Source organism: Tupaia chinensis, unplaced genomic scaffold, assembly GCF_000334495.1.
Source record: "Tupaia chinensis unplaced genomic scaffold, TupChi_1.0 Scaffold000221_1, whole genome shotgun sequence".
Lineage (NCBI taxonomy): Eukaryota > Metazoa > Chordata > Mammalia > Scandentia > Tupaiidae > Tupaia > Tupaia belangeri.
This window is the reverse complement of record NW_006159696.1, coordinates 1310429-1324667: the sequence shown is the minus strand read 5'-3', so window position 1 is coordinate 1324667 and position 14239 is coordinate 1310429. Positions and strand designations below refer to the sequence as shown.

Genomic DNA, 14239 nt, shown 5'->3' with positions numbered 1-14239 from the left:
CGACAGCGGCAGACGGTGGTGGGTGTGCAAAGGCGGGGCCGGCCCCGGACTCTGTCCCCAGGCAGGAGCCTCCCAGCCTCATCCCCCTGCCCCAGCCGGGGTCCAGGGTGGAGCCTCTGAGGCAACTGTGTGCTCAGGCTACTGCTAAGCTCCATTGCCCTCTGCCCTCCAGCTGCCCCTCCCGCAGAGCAGGCTCTGGCCAGGCTGGGCGGGGGGCTCAGCCCTGCCACTCACGCAGTCGATGCTGGTGATGCTGACGTTGCTGGGGAGAAAGCTGATGCCATTGTCCAGGCTGACTTCAATCAAGGCCTTCCTGAGGCACGGAAATAGAAGATGGGGACTAGCCCTGTCCTTGCCCTTGGTGCGGGCCACAGCCCCGAGCTCTCCGTCCGGGATCCACTCTGAGCACCAACACTCAGGGAGCAGAGAGCACACATCCCCAGAGAGCAGGTTCTGCGAGGCCAGCCTTGAGTGATGGCCAGGGGACATGAATTAGGTCCCAAAGTGCCCTGGTGGCCCCAGTGGGGTCTGCCACCATGACCCTGGCTGTGTGACCAGGGAGGGTTCTGGGTGTCCACATGTTTACAGGGGCTGTTGTCTCAGCCCAGAAGGTGACCTGGAGCAAGGTAGCATTTGTGGGCACAGCAGCCCTGCCTCTGTCCCCCTCAGCAGAGCCTGGGCCACCACAGAGCCCTGAACACCTTGGGGGACCCCAACGAGGGCAGGTGCAGAGGAGGCCCTGAGACCACGTGCAGTGGACGTGTGCCGCCCCAGCAGAGGCATCCCACGTGTGTACACCACTGACGGCCAACACCAACCGCCTGGCCTCCTGCCCACCGGGACCCCTGCCAGCGGCGCTTACATTCCAGGTGCCTCTAACTTGGGTCCAGGGCAGGTTATGGATGTGTTGTCTTTACTGGTTGGTTTCTTGTCTGAAAGGAAATGACCGAGGTGACAGTGCACAGTCCCTCCCTCCGTGCCTGCCCTGGGCAGTAGAGCTCGTCTCCCCATGACCAGATCCTCTGCCCTGATTTCTTCTACTCAGAGCCACGTGCCGAGACAGCCCTGCCCCACCGTGTGTGCTCTGAGCTCTGCGGGAAGAAGGCAGCCAGGCCTGCTCCCCCGGGACTACCCCTCAAAGACTGGAGACAGCCAGAAAATAAAGAACATGAAGTAAATTCACAACCCAAAGTGCAGGGACCTCCATGAAGAAAGGAAGGGACAGGGAGTGAAGTTGAGGGACAGCTGCTGCCTTAACGGCCACCTGCCTCGTCTGTTAGAGATAAGGTTTCTCTTCTAGAAATAGTGGCATGTGTACAGGCGACATGACTCGGAGTCTGGAATTTACTCCAGCCACTGCGTGGAAGGCACCAACAGCCGCAGCTTGGCATGGCTGGTGCAGTAGGAAGTGGGTGACGGCGCTTCCTGTTCACTGCCTTCTCCTGTCCTTCGTGTATCAGGGAGGATTCCCATGAACACATTCAGAGGAAGTGCCATTTGAGCAGAGACCAAAACGGTGAGGATCTGCCAGGGAAAGCCCCGAGGGCTAGTGCCCGGTGCTGTGGTGGCCTGTCCCGAGGCCCTGAGACAGTGAGCTGCTGAGCTGGAGAGGAGAGAGCCGAGCTGGGAGCCCTGGCAGGCCTGTGCCTGGGAGGGCCTCTGGGATTGACTGGCACAGGGAGTGCACAGGCTGGGCGGGCCCTGGCACTTTGGGTGTAGAGGTAGGAGGGCTTCCTGGGGCCGGACCTGGAGGAGGCTGGGAGGGAGCAGGATGGCACGTTTCCTCCAGAGGGGCCTGACTGGAGGTGAGGCCATTTCCTGGTCCACAAGCCAGTGGGGGTGCAGAGATTTCCTGGGTGCTTTTATCCTTCATTTACTCGTTCAGTAGCTCGGAGCCTGGACGGCCCAGAAGGGTCGAACCCTCGCATCAGGCCCCACTCACTCTGCCGAGTTCCCCAGGGGCACCCCTGCAGGTGCCTTCACAGCTCTTTTTCTTACAGGCTCAGCTGCTGGAGCCCCAGGCTTCCCCCCTGTAGGTTGGAGAGCATGGCCCTCCCAGGCCAGGTTCTTCTCTGACTTGCACCCCCCATGGCTGGAGACAGAGGGCAGAGGAGGTCTCAGCCACTTTAAGAGGGCATCCTGCCCTGGCATGGAGCAGTCTCCTGGGACCCATTCTGACCTACTTCCTGTAAGTGGGAGCAGCAGGGGTTCGAGCCCAGCTGTTCAAGATTTTTACAGAGTGCAAGCCCCTAACTCCATGTCAGGCTGTACAGGACCGTGGCCTCACAGAGAACAACTCTGTACTCTTTCAGCTGGGACAGGCTGAAGTGTGGAGTCAGAGGGGAACGGGCCTTTCTGAGCTCTGTGAATTTTGTTGAGGTAGTAACAGAATGTCTGTCAGGCAGAGCTGCAGCCCCGTGTCCATTACAAGTGGCGTGTGCGAGGGCATGGTGGGCCACTGCACCTACACCTGGGAGACTGCCCTTCCACATCAGCACCGCAGCCCTGCCCACCTTTCCTGAGCAGAAACCTTAATCTCCCCACCTGGGGAAGTGCCACTGCGTCTGCCCACCACAGCGCTTTCCTCCTGTTGGCATGAATGCAGAGTGGCTTCCATGTGGGCGACCTTCGTGGGGTCTATGGGCCTGGCTCCTGCCAAGCACATGGCTCTTCTTTTGGGACACTCACAGAAGGACAGAGCCCACCAAACCCAGTGTCACTGAGGGGTACGGCCTTGCTCCACAGTGCTCTGGGGTGCTGGGGTTTCTCACTTTCCCACGATGCAGATGAAAGTCACCAGAGGCCGGACTTCCCATCATGGAACCCTTCCAGTGCCCCACTGCCTGTGACCTCCTGGTGTCCTGTGACCCCCACAGAAGGTCTCTTGGCCTGCAAAGCTCGTTGGCCAACAGGTCAGACGGCACTGTGTGGAAAATTGTGGCCCAGGGCGCCGAGGGCACTTACCAATGAACTGGTTGTCACTGAACTTGAATCTGCAGATGACTTGGCTCTTCCACTTTGCGTTATGAAAGCCACGTCCATTAATGACCACCTGACTGGGGTCTGCAAGGGCAAAGGTCACAGTCTGTGCTGGGAAGAGCTGAGTTCTGAGCTCACATGAACCTCACCGGTCAGAGCGGTCCATGCCTTAACCAAATTCCAGGGTCCTTCAAGGAAGCCTCTGTGTGCACCATCATCTGTGTATGCACCTGGGCCCATGTGGTGGCGCCCGGCTGGGCCTCGTGCCTTGGGGGGTCCTTACCCTATGTCCCCTGGCCCTGCTAGGCACCCTACCTGGCCTCTCTTCAAGGGCAAACTCAGCAGCAACTTTCCCACCCTGCATCCTCGGTGCTCCTAAGGCCTCAGGGGTACAGGCCTTGGCTCGCCAGGCCCCTACTTATGCGGGGAGAGAGGGCAGCTAGCCCCACACAGCTGGAGACACCCCATGTCCTGCCTGAACTGGGGGCCTGGCCTGAGTGCCTACGGGGTCCGTCCTGCTCCTTGACTGTGCTGTGTCAGGGGAGACCCAGGCCTGGCTGGCGAATCCTGGGGCCTGCTGGGAGCATCCGTCCTGGACTCCTACAGTGGCAGCGGCGTGGCTCTAACCTCCTGCACACACCGTGGACGACTCCACAGAGGTCACTTCAATACAGGTATCTGAAGCGAGCTGGAATAGAGAGGTGGGTGGGTGGGGACTGGGACTGGGGGCACTGCTGAGATGGCACTCAGCCCTCACATCCAGCCCTGACTCACTGAGTCGACGATACCATGCAGGGCTTTGAATCCATTGTCCACTGCATACATGTGATTCGGACTGTCCGCAATTGCCACTATCTACAGGGGAAAGAGGAGGTTCGGGACCCCAGCCAGGACTAGAGTATCCAGCAGTCCCCAGACCCAGGAGGCGCTGTGCTGCCCTCAGGTCATGGGGACAGTGGGATGTCGAGGCTGACCCTGGCTTCTAGAGGTAATATTAGAATCCCCTTCTTAGGGAACGGGCAGTGTCACGCCCACATCTCTGGTGTGGTGGGTTGTGGAACACGTTGTCGCCCACCTCTTCCATGGGCTCTGCTGACTCACAGCACTGGGGTGGGGTGGGGGGAGGTGCAAGACTCTCCTCGGGGCCCAGGGAGAGCTCCCTGGAGCGACTTCTGCCCTCCTAGGCTCAAGGTGCCACCTGGAAGTCTGTTCTCAGTTACCTGATCTTTCTTATAATCCATCACACCCACAGTGTAAATGGTCGCCCCCATGCTCCGAGCCCTGTTAGCCTATGGGAGAGAGGGCGCTGAGTACAGACACCAAACCCAGGGAGCCAAACGCTGGGACGACGATGACGGACGGACTCACTTCCACTTGAGTGTCCCTAAATTGATCTGGATACAGTGTCCCATCCGTCAAAGCAATCATCATTATGGGAATCTTTTTACCTGCAGAAACAAAGAGTGGCCTGGTTATAATGACACCTAGAACTCTGGGTGTGTCACAGGCTGCCAGGGCCACAGCCTGCCCACTTCAGGGGGGACCTGTGCCCACCCTGGCCTCCTGGAGAGAGGCTGCCCAGACCCCAGCTCCCAGGGCTCATTTTCCGGGGGAGGGGACTGAGCCAACTTGGGGCCCTTCCTCCAGTGCCAGGCTGTCCCCGCTGGGCCCCGAGGGCAACTGCAGCCATCACTGGGACAGAGGAAGCTCCTATGATGAGCCAGGAGGGGGGCAACCAGGCCTGCTGCCAGAGGCCAGCTCAGGGAGGATCCGGAGAGCTGGGCCTGCTTGCGCAGAGCCTGCGACGTCCTGTGGTGTCCTCAGTCTAGTGCTGCTGGACCCCTGGCCAGGGCTCCCTGCACCCCCTCCAGGCCTTTCCCCTGTCGGGCCCCACCTCTTTCCTGACAAGAGTGCTAGTCTGCAGCCAGAGTCGGTTCTGGGCTGGACACGGCTTTTGCTATTGGACACAGCCCAGGGTCAGTCGCCCCGAGGGAGGACGTTCAAGGGAGAAGGAGGGAATGGTGTCGTCAGCCGGGGAGGCCAGGCTGTTTGCACAGTCGCAGTCCAAGGTCTGCCTGAGAGTCCTCAGCCTTCCTCTATTCCCTTCCCCTGAGCCTGGCTGGAGGGAAAGCCCCTCCTCCTCATTGAGAGCCAGAGGACCCACGGGCCCCATGCAGTTGTCAGGAGCACCTGGGGCAGGGTCCTCTGCTCCTTCCACAGGGAGGGGGCCTGGAGCCTTGATAGTGTAAGTGTGTGCTCCAAGAGCCAGTGCCAGAGGTGACAAGTGGGATCTGCATCCAAAGCGCTGAGGCTAACACCCAGCTCTGTCCCTGTCCCTGGCCCCGAGTATGGTGATGTCACAGGCAGCTCACCTGCAGAATTGGCTCTTCTCATCTGCTCGTTAGCCTGAGGGAAATGAAGGCATGGGGGAGGATGGTGAGTTGACCCCAGCCTTGCTCCAGGACTCGCTGAACCAGGAGAGGTTCCTAAATCTCTACGCAATTGTACCTTTTTAAATCCTTCCTGCATGAAGGTTGCTCCGTAAGTCCTGACTTGTTTAAGTCTCTCAAGACCTTGAATTATTTTTGTTCTGAAAGAAATTAGAAAGGGGATGAGGTGTAGAGGGTGACGGCTGAAGCCCAGCCCCACTGTCCTAGAGCTGCCGCACCCTGTGCAGACCCCCAGACCTGGGTGGGGCAGGGCCCCAGTGGCATGGCCTGTGACGTCGTTCCAGCCTGAGCCTTTGCTGGGCGGGTTTTGGCCATGTCTGTCTCTGATCAGGGGCACATGTGGGAGGACTGAGTGGAGTGGCTGGGCTGGTCCCAGGGAACAGTCCTGATTTCTCTTGACAGTCTCACGGCACTGGGGACCTGTGTCCTGCATGGACACAGGTTGTGCCACTGCTGTGCCCTGCAGGGACTCTACTGGGACAGATTCCCAGCCCTAACCATAACCTACCATTACCAATGAATTCACGTATGCCGCATAGGGACCCTTGTGAGCACAGACATTCCTAACCCTAAAACTAAAAACTCAAACCAACTTAAGTCTTTCTCTCCTAAACCCACGGCAGAGGACACAAAAACCAAGCCTTCTTCCAGCTCTCTGAGTGACCAGGGCCCTCTCCCGACCAAGCAGAAACTCCACAATTCCCACCGCTGGGGCTCACGGGTGCGTGGGGGCCATCTATAGCCCTTAATTGCTTGTCCTCACGCTCCCTCTTGCACCACCCAACCCTGCTGCTAAGGACCCACTCCCAGGGACACCTCTCTGGGACCCACCGGGGACCTCACTCCCTCCACAAGGCCTTAGCACATGCCCCTGGTTCAACTCTGTCGTCCTGCCCCATGGGCTCAGGGCAGAGTGACATGCATGTGGCAGTGTCTGACACAGAGTTCCTAGAGCACCTTCACCCCTGCCCACCAGCCTCCTTAAATTCTGGGAGACCTCCCACCCAGCCTTCCAGGGGAGAGGATGAACAGGGAAGAAGAGGGTAGAGGAGACAGAGACTTCTAGAGACACAGGGCTCAGTGGGTCCCAGTGTAGCCAGGGGGAGTGAGAGGGCTGCAAATGTGAGGCTTGGGTCAGGGCGGGATGAGAGGTGCAGGCAGCCCACCCTGTGTCCTGGCGGGCTCCCCACTGGGTCTCGAGAATCCCCTCAGCTCCCCGGAGCTCCAGTGGCCTGGCCGCCAGCCCTGCCCTGGGCGTCGAGGGAGCACTCACCTGTCTGAGGTGAGCGGCATCACAGTCTCACCTTCGTCGGAGTAGGTGATGAAGGACATGCGCACGTTCGGGCTGGGAGGGCAAGGAGCCCGTGAGGTGCCCACGCACAGGCAGGGAGGGGCGCGCCCATCTCCCCTCCCCCACCTCTTCCGCCCCAGGGCCCGTGCAGGACTCGGGGTGTGGGGTGACGCCACTGAAGCATCTGAGGCCCATGGAGACGTGGGACCCCAGGGGAGAGGGCCCAGGTGGCGTCTGCTGCTTCCCTGGAGTCCAGCAGCCCCCGAGAGCCCACAGACACAGCACGGGCACCACAAGCTGGGCATGCCGAGACCCAGGCTCCCCCACCCTACACGGGGCTGCCCCTCAGCAATCCAGGCCTCCCCTCTACTGCAGACTTCCCGTAGCTCACCCCCCGCCCCCCCGCCCTACCCAGAGGTAGCAGACATTTTCCCGGAGCGCAACCTTGAACACATCACTCCCTTGTCCAAGAACCTTCTGTGGCTTCCCGTGGTTCATAGCAAAAAACTTAAGCACCTTCCTGTATCCTGAGCTCCTGAGGTCTGGTCAAAGCTGCCCTGCCCTGCCTCATCTCCCAGCCCTCACCCGCGTTAACCCTGCTTCCCGGATGAAGCGGTCCACACCCCTTCACCAGATGTTACTGTGATGGCTTCTGTCCTCCATCTTTGTTTCTCTCTCTGAGACCCAATGCAAAATTCCAGTTCTTCGGGAAGCCATCCTTGGCTTTTTCTCCAGGAATTTGTGCTTTTCCCTCTAACCTGCCATGCTGAGTTCTTTGAAACTTCCCTTTAGGCTGTGACACCATTCCACCATTCCTCCCTTCTGCCTGTCTCGGGTTCCTGTCCTAGCCTGGAAGGGTCCCAGGGTAGACGTGGCCCCTGCAGTGTGCCCTGGTTTGTAGGTGGGAGCCCACCCATGCAGCTGAGATTCCAAGGAGGCCTAAGCTCTGTGCTCCTTTCCTGTTTTCAAATACTGCCTGGGCTGTGTGTTCCAACTGAGGGGCTCCCATGCCCTCCAAGTCAACCAGAGTGAGTTCTGCTTCCTGGAGGAGCAGCTCTGGAAGTAGAGGAGCCCACAGTGCAGAGTGGACTTACTTTTCAAGCTTCTTTACGATGCTCTCTGTAAACTTGTAAATTTCTATCCAGTTGCGCTTCACACTACCTGATCTGAAAGCAGAGGAGAAATGACTCAGGGGCTTGGGGCTCATTGCTGGGTGGGCAGTGTCTCTGCTCCCACCTTCCAGCGAGCTCTTTAACATGCTCCTCTGATCATGGAGGGACCTGGGACTCACCCTCAGGGACTACAGCAGGTCATCTAGGAGGGACCTGACTGCCTGGGATTGAAGGGCTTCCCAGGTTGAGGAGAGTTCAGAGGCCGCAAGGCTGGCCGAACACACCAGGAGGTGGCGGGTAGACAATAAACCGGGGAGTCTGCGTAGCTTGGAAGGACCCTTAGCTTTTCTGGTGGGTGGGCTCTCCCAGCCCCCTCCTGGCCTAGGTGTGACCATTCCCAGCTCTCTGTGTGCTGGGTAGAGGCAGGGTTCCCTGGCACCACTGCTATCAAAAGCCCTGGAAAGCCCCAGCCCCAGCCCAGGGAACCCTGACTTGGCTGAAACTTCCATGGCACACTGGGATTCTTAGCTGTTAGGCCTATCCCTGTGGGTGAGGATTCTTTCAGAAGGCTGCCAGCACTTCCTCACGACACCCCCGGCACTCACAGACTCAACATGTTACTGGAACAAGTTCAGACACGTAGACCAATGGAACACAATAGATAATCCAGAAATAAACCCCAAAACGTACAGCCAACTGATCTTTGACAAAAGACTCAAATAATGCAGCAGGGAAAAGAAAGTCTTTTCAGCCAATGTTACTGGAAGAACAGCACTTTGGCCTGCAAGGAAAGGAAACTAGGCCCCTGTATCTCACCATGAACAAAAATCACCTTGAAATCAAGTCAAAGGTTTGGATGTAAAACTTCAAGCATAAAACTATTGATGGAAAACAAAGAAAATGTTAAAGACATCAGAATAGGCAAAGCTTTCTTCAACAAGACCCCTAAAACACAGCAATGATCCCAAAAATAAATGAGTGGGATTTCATAAAACTAAAAAGCATCTGCACAGAGAAAGAAATAATTGAGTGAAGAGACAATCCTCAAAATAAGCATGAGTATTTTCAATATATGCTTTAGATAAGGAATTAATAACCATAATATTTAGGGAACTCATGTAGCTCATCTACACGCACACAAAGGGAGTAACCCGATGAAAAATTAGCCTAATGAATCAAACAGACAACTATCTAAGGAAGATATATGAGTGGCCAAGATACGAAAAATAATAAAAAAGCCAAAACATACAGAAAAAACATAAAATGGCAGAAATAAGTCCTTCCCTATCAGAACAACACTTGCACATCCATGTTTATTGCAGCATTATTCACAATTGCTACGATATAGAATCAATAAATGCCCCCAAATGGATGAATGGATTGAAAAACTATGACAATATTACGGGTACTTTATTTGCTTATGTATTTATCTGTACCATAAATCTGTTTGTGTTCATATGGAATATTACTTAGCATAAAGGACAGGAGATCCTGCCATTTGACTTAAAGTGTATGACTACAGAAGATTTTATGCTAAGCAACATAAAGCAGACTATGAAAGAGAAATACTGTATATCCCCGCTCAATATATACTGAGGAACTGGCAGGTAGTGTGGTGGTTAAGGGTACTGGACTCCCACATTGTAGACTGCAGTTTGAATCCTGGACCTGGCATCTTGCTTTCTCACATTCCTTCTCTCTTTCTCACACACACTCACTCTGGGCAAATTAAAATGAATAAATGAATAAACTTAAATAAAATTTTATGTATATGCGTGTGTGTGTGTGTGTGTGTGTGTAATTTGGTATATATATGTATATATATATATATTTGGTATATATACACAATCACACACATTTAGTATATATGTGTATATATCTGTATACTACAAGTCTGTATACTATGACAGAAATGGAAAGATCCAAAGATGCAAAGTAGGGAGGAAAGTGTAGATCAGTAAGTATATGAAAGAGGAGTAGATTTTAGAGGGTGGGTGAGAGAGTCTCATAGGAGCTCTTGTATTCTTATCAGATACAAGACTGTTAAGCTCTCTATTTAAAATTATGTTTGTGGTAATAGTCTTTATTGATTTTTGCATACAGCACTTGTATTTTGACAAATATACGGTGTGCTAGAGAGATGTCCAATGATAGAATGTAAATAACAAATCATAAAATAAAAAAATTAGAAAGATAAAAAAATTAAGATATTTAGTTAAAACAAAACAAAACGAAACAACTAAGCAAGTTATTACCATTACACCTGCCCTAATTAAGGGCTAAAGGGAGTCTATTAGGTCAAAATAGGACATAGGAGAATAACTCAAAGCCATATGAACACAAACAGATTTGTGGTACAGATAAATACATAAGCAAATAAAGTACCCGTAATATGGTCATATTGCTTTACAATTCCACTCTTTAATTTTTACAGAATTTAAAAGACAAATGCACTAACATCATTATAAATCCACGTTATTGTGCACACTATATGTAAAGATATTGTTTGTGACTTTGATAATATGAAGGGTAGGATGAAGTTGTATAGAACAGTGTATGCAGTCAAACTGAAGTTGATAGCACTTCAAATGGGACGGCTATAACGCCAGAATGTTACATGTGATTCCCATGAAACCGTACAGAATATGTCTGAAATACAGTTTGCACAAAAATGAATGAGAAAGAAGTTTCTGCTAAGAGCACACAAGAGAGAGATCAGGCCGGCATGATGAGGGACCGAGGGTCAGCCAGGACCACAGGGTAACTTTGCCCCTTGAGAAGATGAACCCCAGGGCACAGATGCTGAGACCACTTCTGCCTCAGAAAACAAGGAGGCCTCATTCAGGGTCTGACCTATAAACTGGCATGGTTCCTTCTCTTTCAGAAGCTGGGGGTCCACTGGGCTGTGCCCTTGTGATAATCAGGGGATGGCAGCTCCCAAGGACCAGCTAGGGCCAGGATACAAAGGGCTACTCACTTGTCCAGGATGAAGTAGAGGTCGAAGGCTCCCTGGCAGTTCTCGCTGGCCTCCCGGCGCCAGTGGTGCCGGTGGTGATGGGTCAATCTGGAGGCCCGGTCAAGGTGAGGAATCCTCCAGCTGGGGCCATGGGACAGGAAGCTTCTCGCTCTACACAGTGGAGGAGGCAGCAGCAGCAGGAAGAGGAGGAGTGCAGGGCAGGGTGCCCGGGGACCATGGCTCCCCATTTCCATGGCTGCCCTGTGACCCGCTGCTCTCCAATCCCTGGACCAGGGCCCAGACAGGCTGAATCTCACTCTGATCACCTTCTTTGCCACCTCAGCCTCTGACCAGGAGCTGGGGACCTTTCTGGCCTATCACTAATGGCACAGACCCTCCACCTGTACCAGCCCAGAGCCCAGGGACCAGGGGAAGTGGCTGGCTCTGGGTGACCTGACGGCAGCCCTCTGCACAGCCCTCCCCCCGACAGGGACAGAATTCCCTGTGCTCATGATTGACAGGAAGGTTGACATGGTGACTTTGTGACCTGCAGCTCTGCTCAGTGTCTTGCATGTTGACTTTACCAAGCAGGAGTCCTCAGGTCTTTAGAGAGGTGTCCCTTCCCTAGCCCCTCAGGAACCCTCCCTGTAGTCAGCTCACTGAGGGCAGCTGAGGTGGCTGAGATAAGGACACCGTGGTGGGTGAGGAGGTCAAGACCTGGGAGCCGGAGTGCGGGAATGGAGGGGTCGTTTGTGTGAACACTGAAGTCACCCTGTGGATGGCAGGATCTAGATGAACACTGTGCCATGCTGCCACTGTCCTTTGTGCTGAGGGATGTTCCCGTCATCTATGCTGTAACAGACCACCCTAACCTGAGTGACATGTGGCAGGCTCCATTTATTCTGCTCACAGGCTCTGTGGGTCAGATTCTCAAAGAGGGAAGAGTAGGGAGCGCTCCAAATGTCCGGGGCCTCCTGGGGAGAATGAGCAATCAGATAGTACTTGATGATGAGGCCAGGGGTTATCTGGAAGCTTCTTCACTTACATGTGTGGCTTCTAGGTACAGGAGAGTTGGGATGTGATGGCCTGGAGAGCCTGCCTGTGACCTCTCTCCATGTGACTTGGGCTTCTTCCCATCATGGTGGCTTTGGGGTGGTTGGGCATTTTACCTGGCAGCCTAGAGTTCCAAGAGGGAGGATTTACTGTGATCTAGGCAGAAACAGTAGAGCCTTTGATGACATCACCTGGGAAGCCACAGTGTCACTTCTACTCTATTCTATTGGTTAAAGCCACAACAAGCCTGCCAAGATTCACTGGGGCGTGGCCGGGTAGGTGGTGTCAGAGATCTGCCTCTCAGTGGAGGAGAGCAGGTGAGTTTGCACCTGTGCTTAGTGATGGCTGTGTCACCAGTGCTTTGAATGGCAGGAGGCCGTGCTGTGTGGGAGAATGTAGGCTGGGAAAATTTTCATTCAACAGGCATTCAGTAAGGTCAGATTAAATGAAAAACATTTAGAGATAACTCAATTTTATTTTCTTCATTTTGTATACATGGGAGAGTCATGGTTGCAAATCTAATAATTCTGAAATAGATCTTTCTAGATGTAGAACACAAAAATTAGAAATAATGGAATGCTTAGGTTAAGAGGATTCTTTCTGTTTTCTGTTTTTTTTTTTTTTTTTTTTTTTTTTTTTTTTTTTCTTGGATATCTCTACCGTGGTATTTTAAACTTTAAAACCAGTGAAATCCAGTTGCTTAAGCCTCTTCCATTTTATGTTACTTTTTCCCCCTATAATTCAAGTTACAGGTTCTCCTTTAGCCACAGGGCAGCTACTTCCCTCCAGTTATGATGACCACACTCGTGATGCTCAGACTCTAACTTTCCTTTCTCTTACAGAATATAATCATTCAATTTTAGCTTGCACCTTCTATTCACCCACCTAAGTTACTTTCAGTTTGCCCAGCCTCAGCAGAATATTCCTGGGACAGCATTTCTTCACAGTCAGGCTTTCCAAAATGGACCCCCTGTGTTTTTCCTAAATACATGGTTTGTTATTTCTTAAATAATTTTGCCTTCTCTTTGTTTGACAGCTTCCCATGTTAATAAATTAACTCTTAATGTCTCCACTGCCTTGTTTAAACAAGAACAAATTGACCAACAACTGGCTGACAAAATTAATGCCCTAGAAAAAGCAGTTCTAAACTTAGGACAAAAAATTCAAAATATTAAAGTCCAGTTGACTACTGCCTGTCATGCTAATTACAAATGGATCTGTGTTACTACTTTACCTTACAATCACACACAAATTACCTGGGAACAAATTCAATCTCACCTCAGAGGGGCCTTCAACCATTCTCTCACCATAGACTTATAAAAATTACTGACATTATGAAAATTTCCAAATCCCATTTGGACTCCATAACACCCTCTGATGTGGCCAATGGTATTGTGTCCTCCTTACTTGGTGCATTCACCAATTCCAAACACTTATTCTCTATGCTATTTTATTCAGCCGGAGGACTTTTTGGACTTATCTTCCTATGTTTGTTTTGCTTTCCAGTTATCATCAAACAGTTCCATTCCACCATATCATCAATAGAAACTAAAGTTCACCTCCCCAAACTTCAAAATAAAAAAGGGGGAGATGGAGGAGTCTGACCCGGTAGGGCCCCAGGATCTGTTTTGAGCTTTTGACCTCTACCTCTTAGGTCGGGTCAGCACGTTGGCAAGGCCACTGCTGTGTACGCCTCTCCCCCACCCCCCTCGCCACCCCCTGACCTAGTAATAAAACTTAGGTCGAATTAGCATGTCGGCAGGGCCGCTTGCTATTTGCTCCGGAAACTGTGGTAGCCTTGCTGGGAAGCGACCCCCCCTCTGACTCTCCAATATACTACTATAAAAGAATTACATAGCTCTCTTATACATCCTGAGTATATGATAAAAATTTCCAGGAAGTCCCCCGACCTCTCCCCTTTGGTCTGACCACCTACTGTTAATTACAATGCTTTACTCCGGACAGTCACAATAGAGGGTGTGATGAGGTCACATCTAGGCAGAAATCTTCTTGACCTTTGGAAGGCCCTTCAAGATACATTGAACATAAGCTTAAGAATAATCTTTTAGGCCAAAACGGGCCCAGGGTACTCCCGCCCCACTATGGCTAATGTTCTAACAAAATACATAGAAGTGGCTCCACAGACACAATAGAAAGTTTTAAGAATGCCACAAGCTCACCTTAAAGTTCTTCATTAACTTGTTAGTCACTTTACTGCCAATTAAAAAAGCTGTCCCCGCCCTTACTTAGTAAGCAGTAGTTTTACCCCTTTTAAGATATATTAGGAATCCTTGAATTAAGTTTTAGATCCCTATAAAATTATATAAGTTCCATTCTTTATTGAGATTCATAAGAACTAATATCTATACTTGAGATTTTCTTTTCTCAGTATCGTGCT

At 52.3% G+C, this 14239-nt stretch overlaps 1 protein-coding gene across 1 annotated transcript in view; it reads right to left on the bottom strand.

Annotated features, from left to right (window-relative positions):
* Positions 1–12137, bottom strand: part of LOC102486421 (anthrax toxin receptor-like) — a 15550-nt gene extending 3413 nt beyond the window's left edge. Inside the window, exons 1-14 of the mRNA XM_006147762.2 lie at positions 11834–12137; positions 11661–11762; positions 10810–10959; positions 7815–7886; positions 6703–6774; positions 5488–5569; positions 5352–5385; positions 4348–4427; positions 4200–4268; positions 3754–3834; positions 3607–3667; positions 2965–3063; positions 863–932; positions 235–313 (exon numbers count right to left, since the gene is read on the bottom strand). Of these exons, the coding sequence (XP_006147824.1) occupies positions 235–313; positions 863–932; positions 2965–3063; positions 3607–3667; positions 3754–3834; positions 4200–4268; positions 4348–4427; positions 5352–5385; positions 5488–5569; positions 6703–6774; positions 7815–7886; positions 10810–10959; positions 11661–11671 (960 nt within the window). The 5' untranslated portion in view covers positions 11672–11762; positions 11834–12137. The remainder of the gene's footprint in view (positions 1–234; positions 314–862; positions 933–2964; positions 3064–3606; positions 3668–3753; positions 3835–4199; positions 4269–4347; positions 4428–5351; positions 5386–5487; positions 5570–6702; positions 6775–7814; positions 7887–10809; positions 10960–11660; positions 11763–11833) is intronic.
* Positions 12138–14239: the final 2102 nt, after the last annotated feature.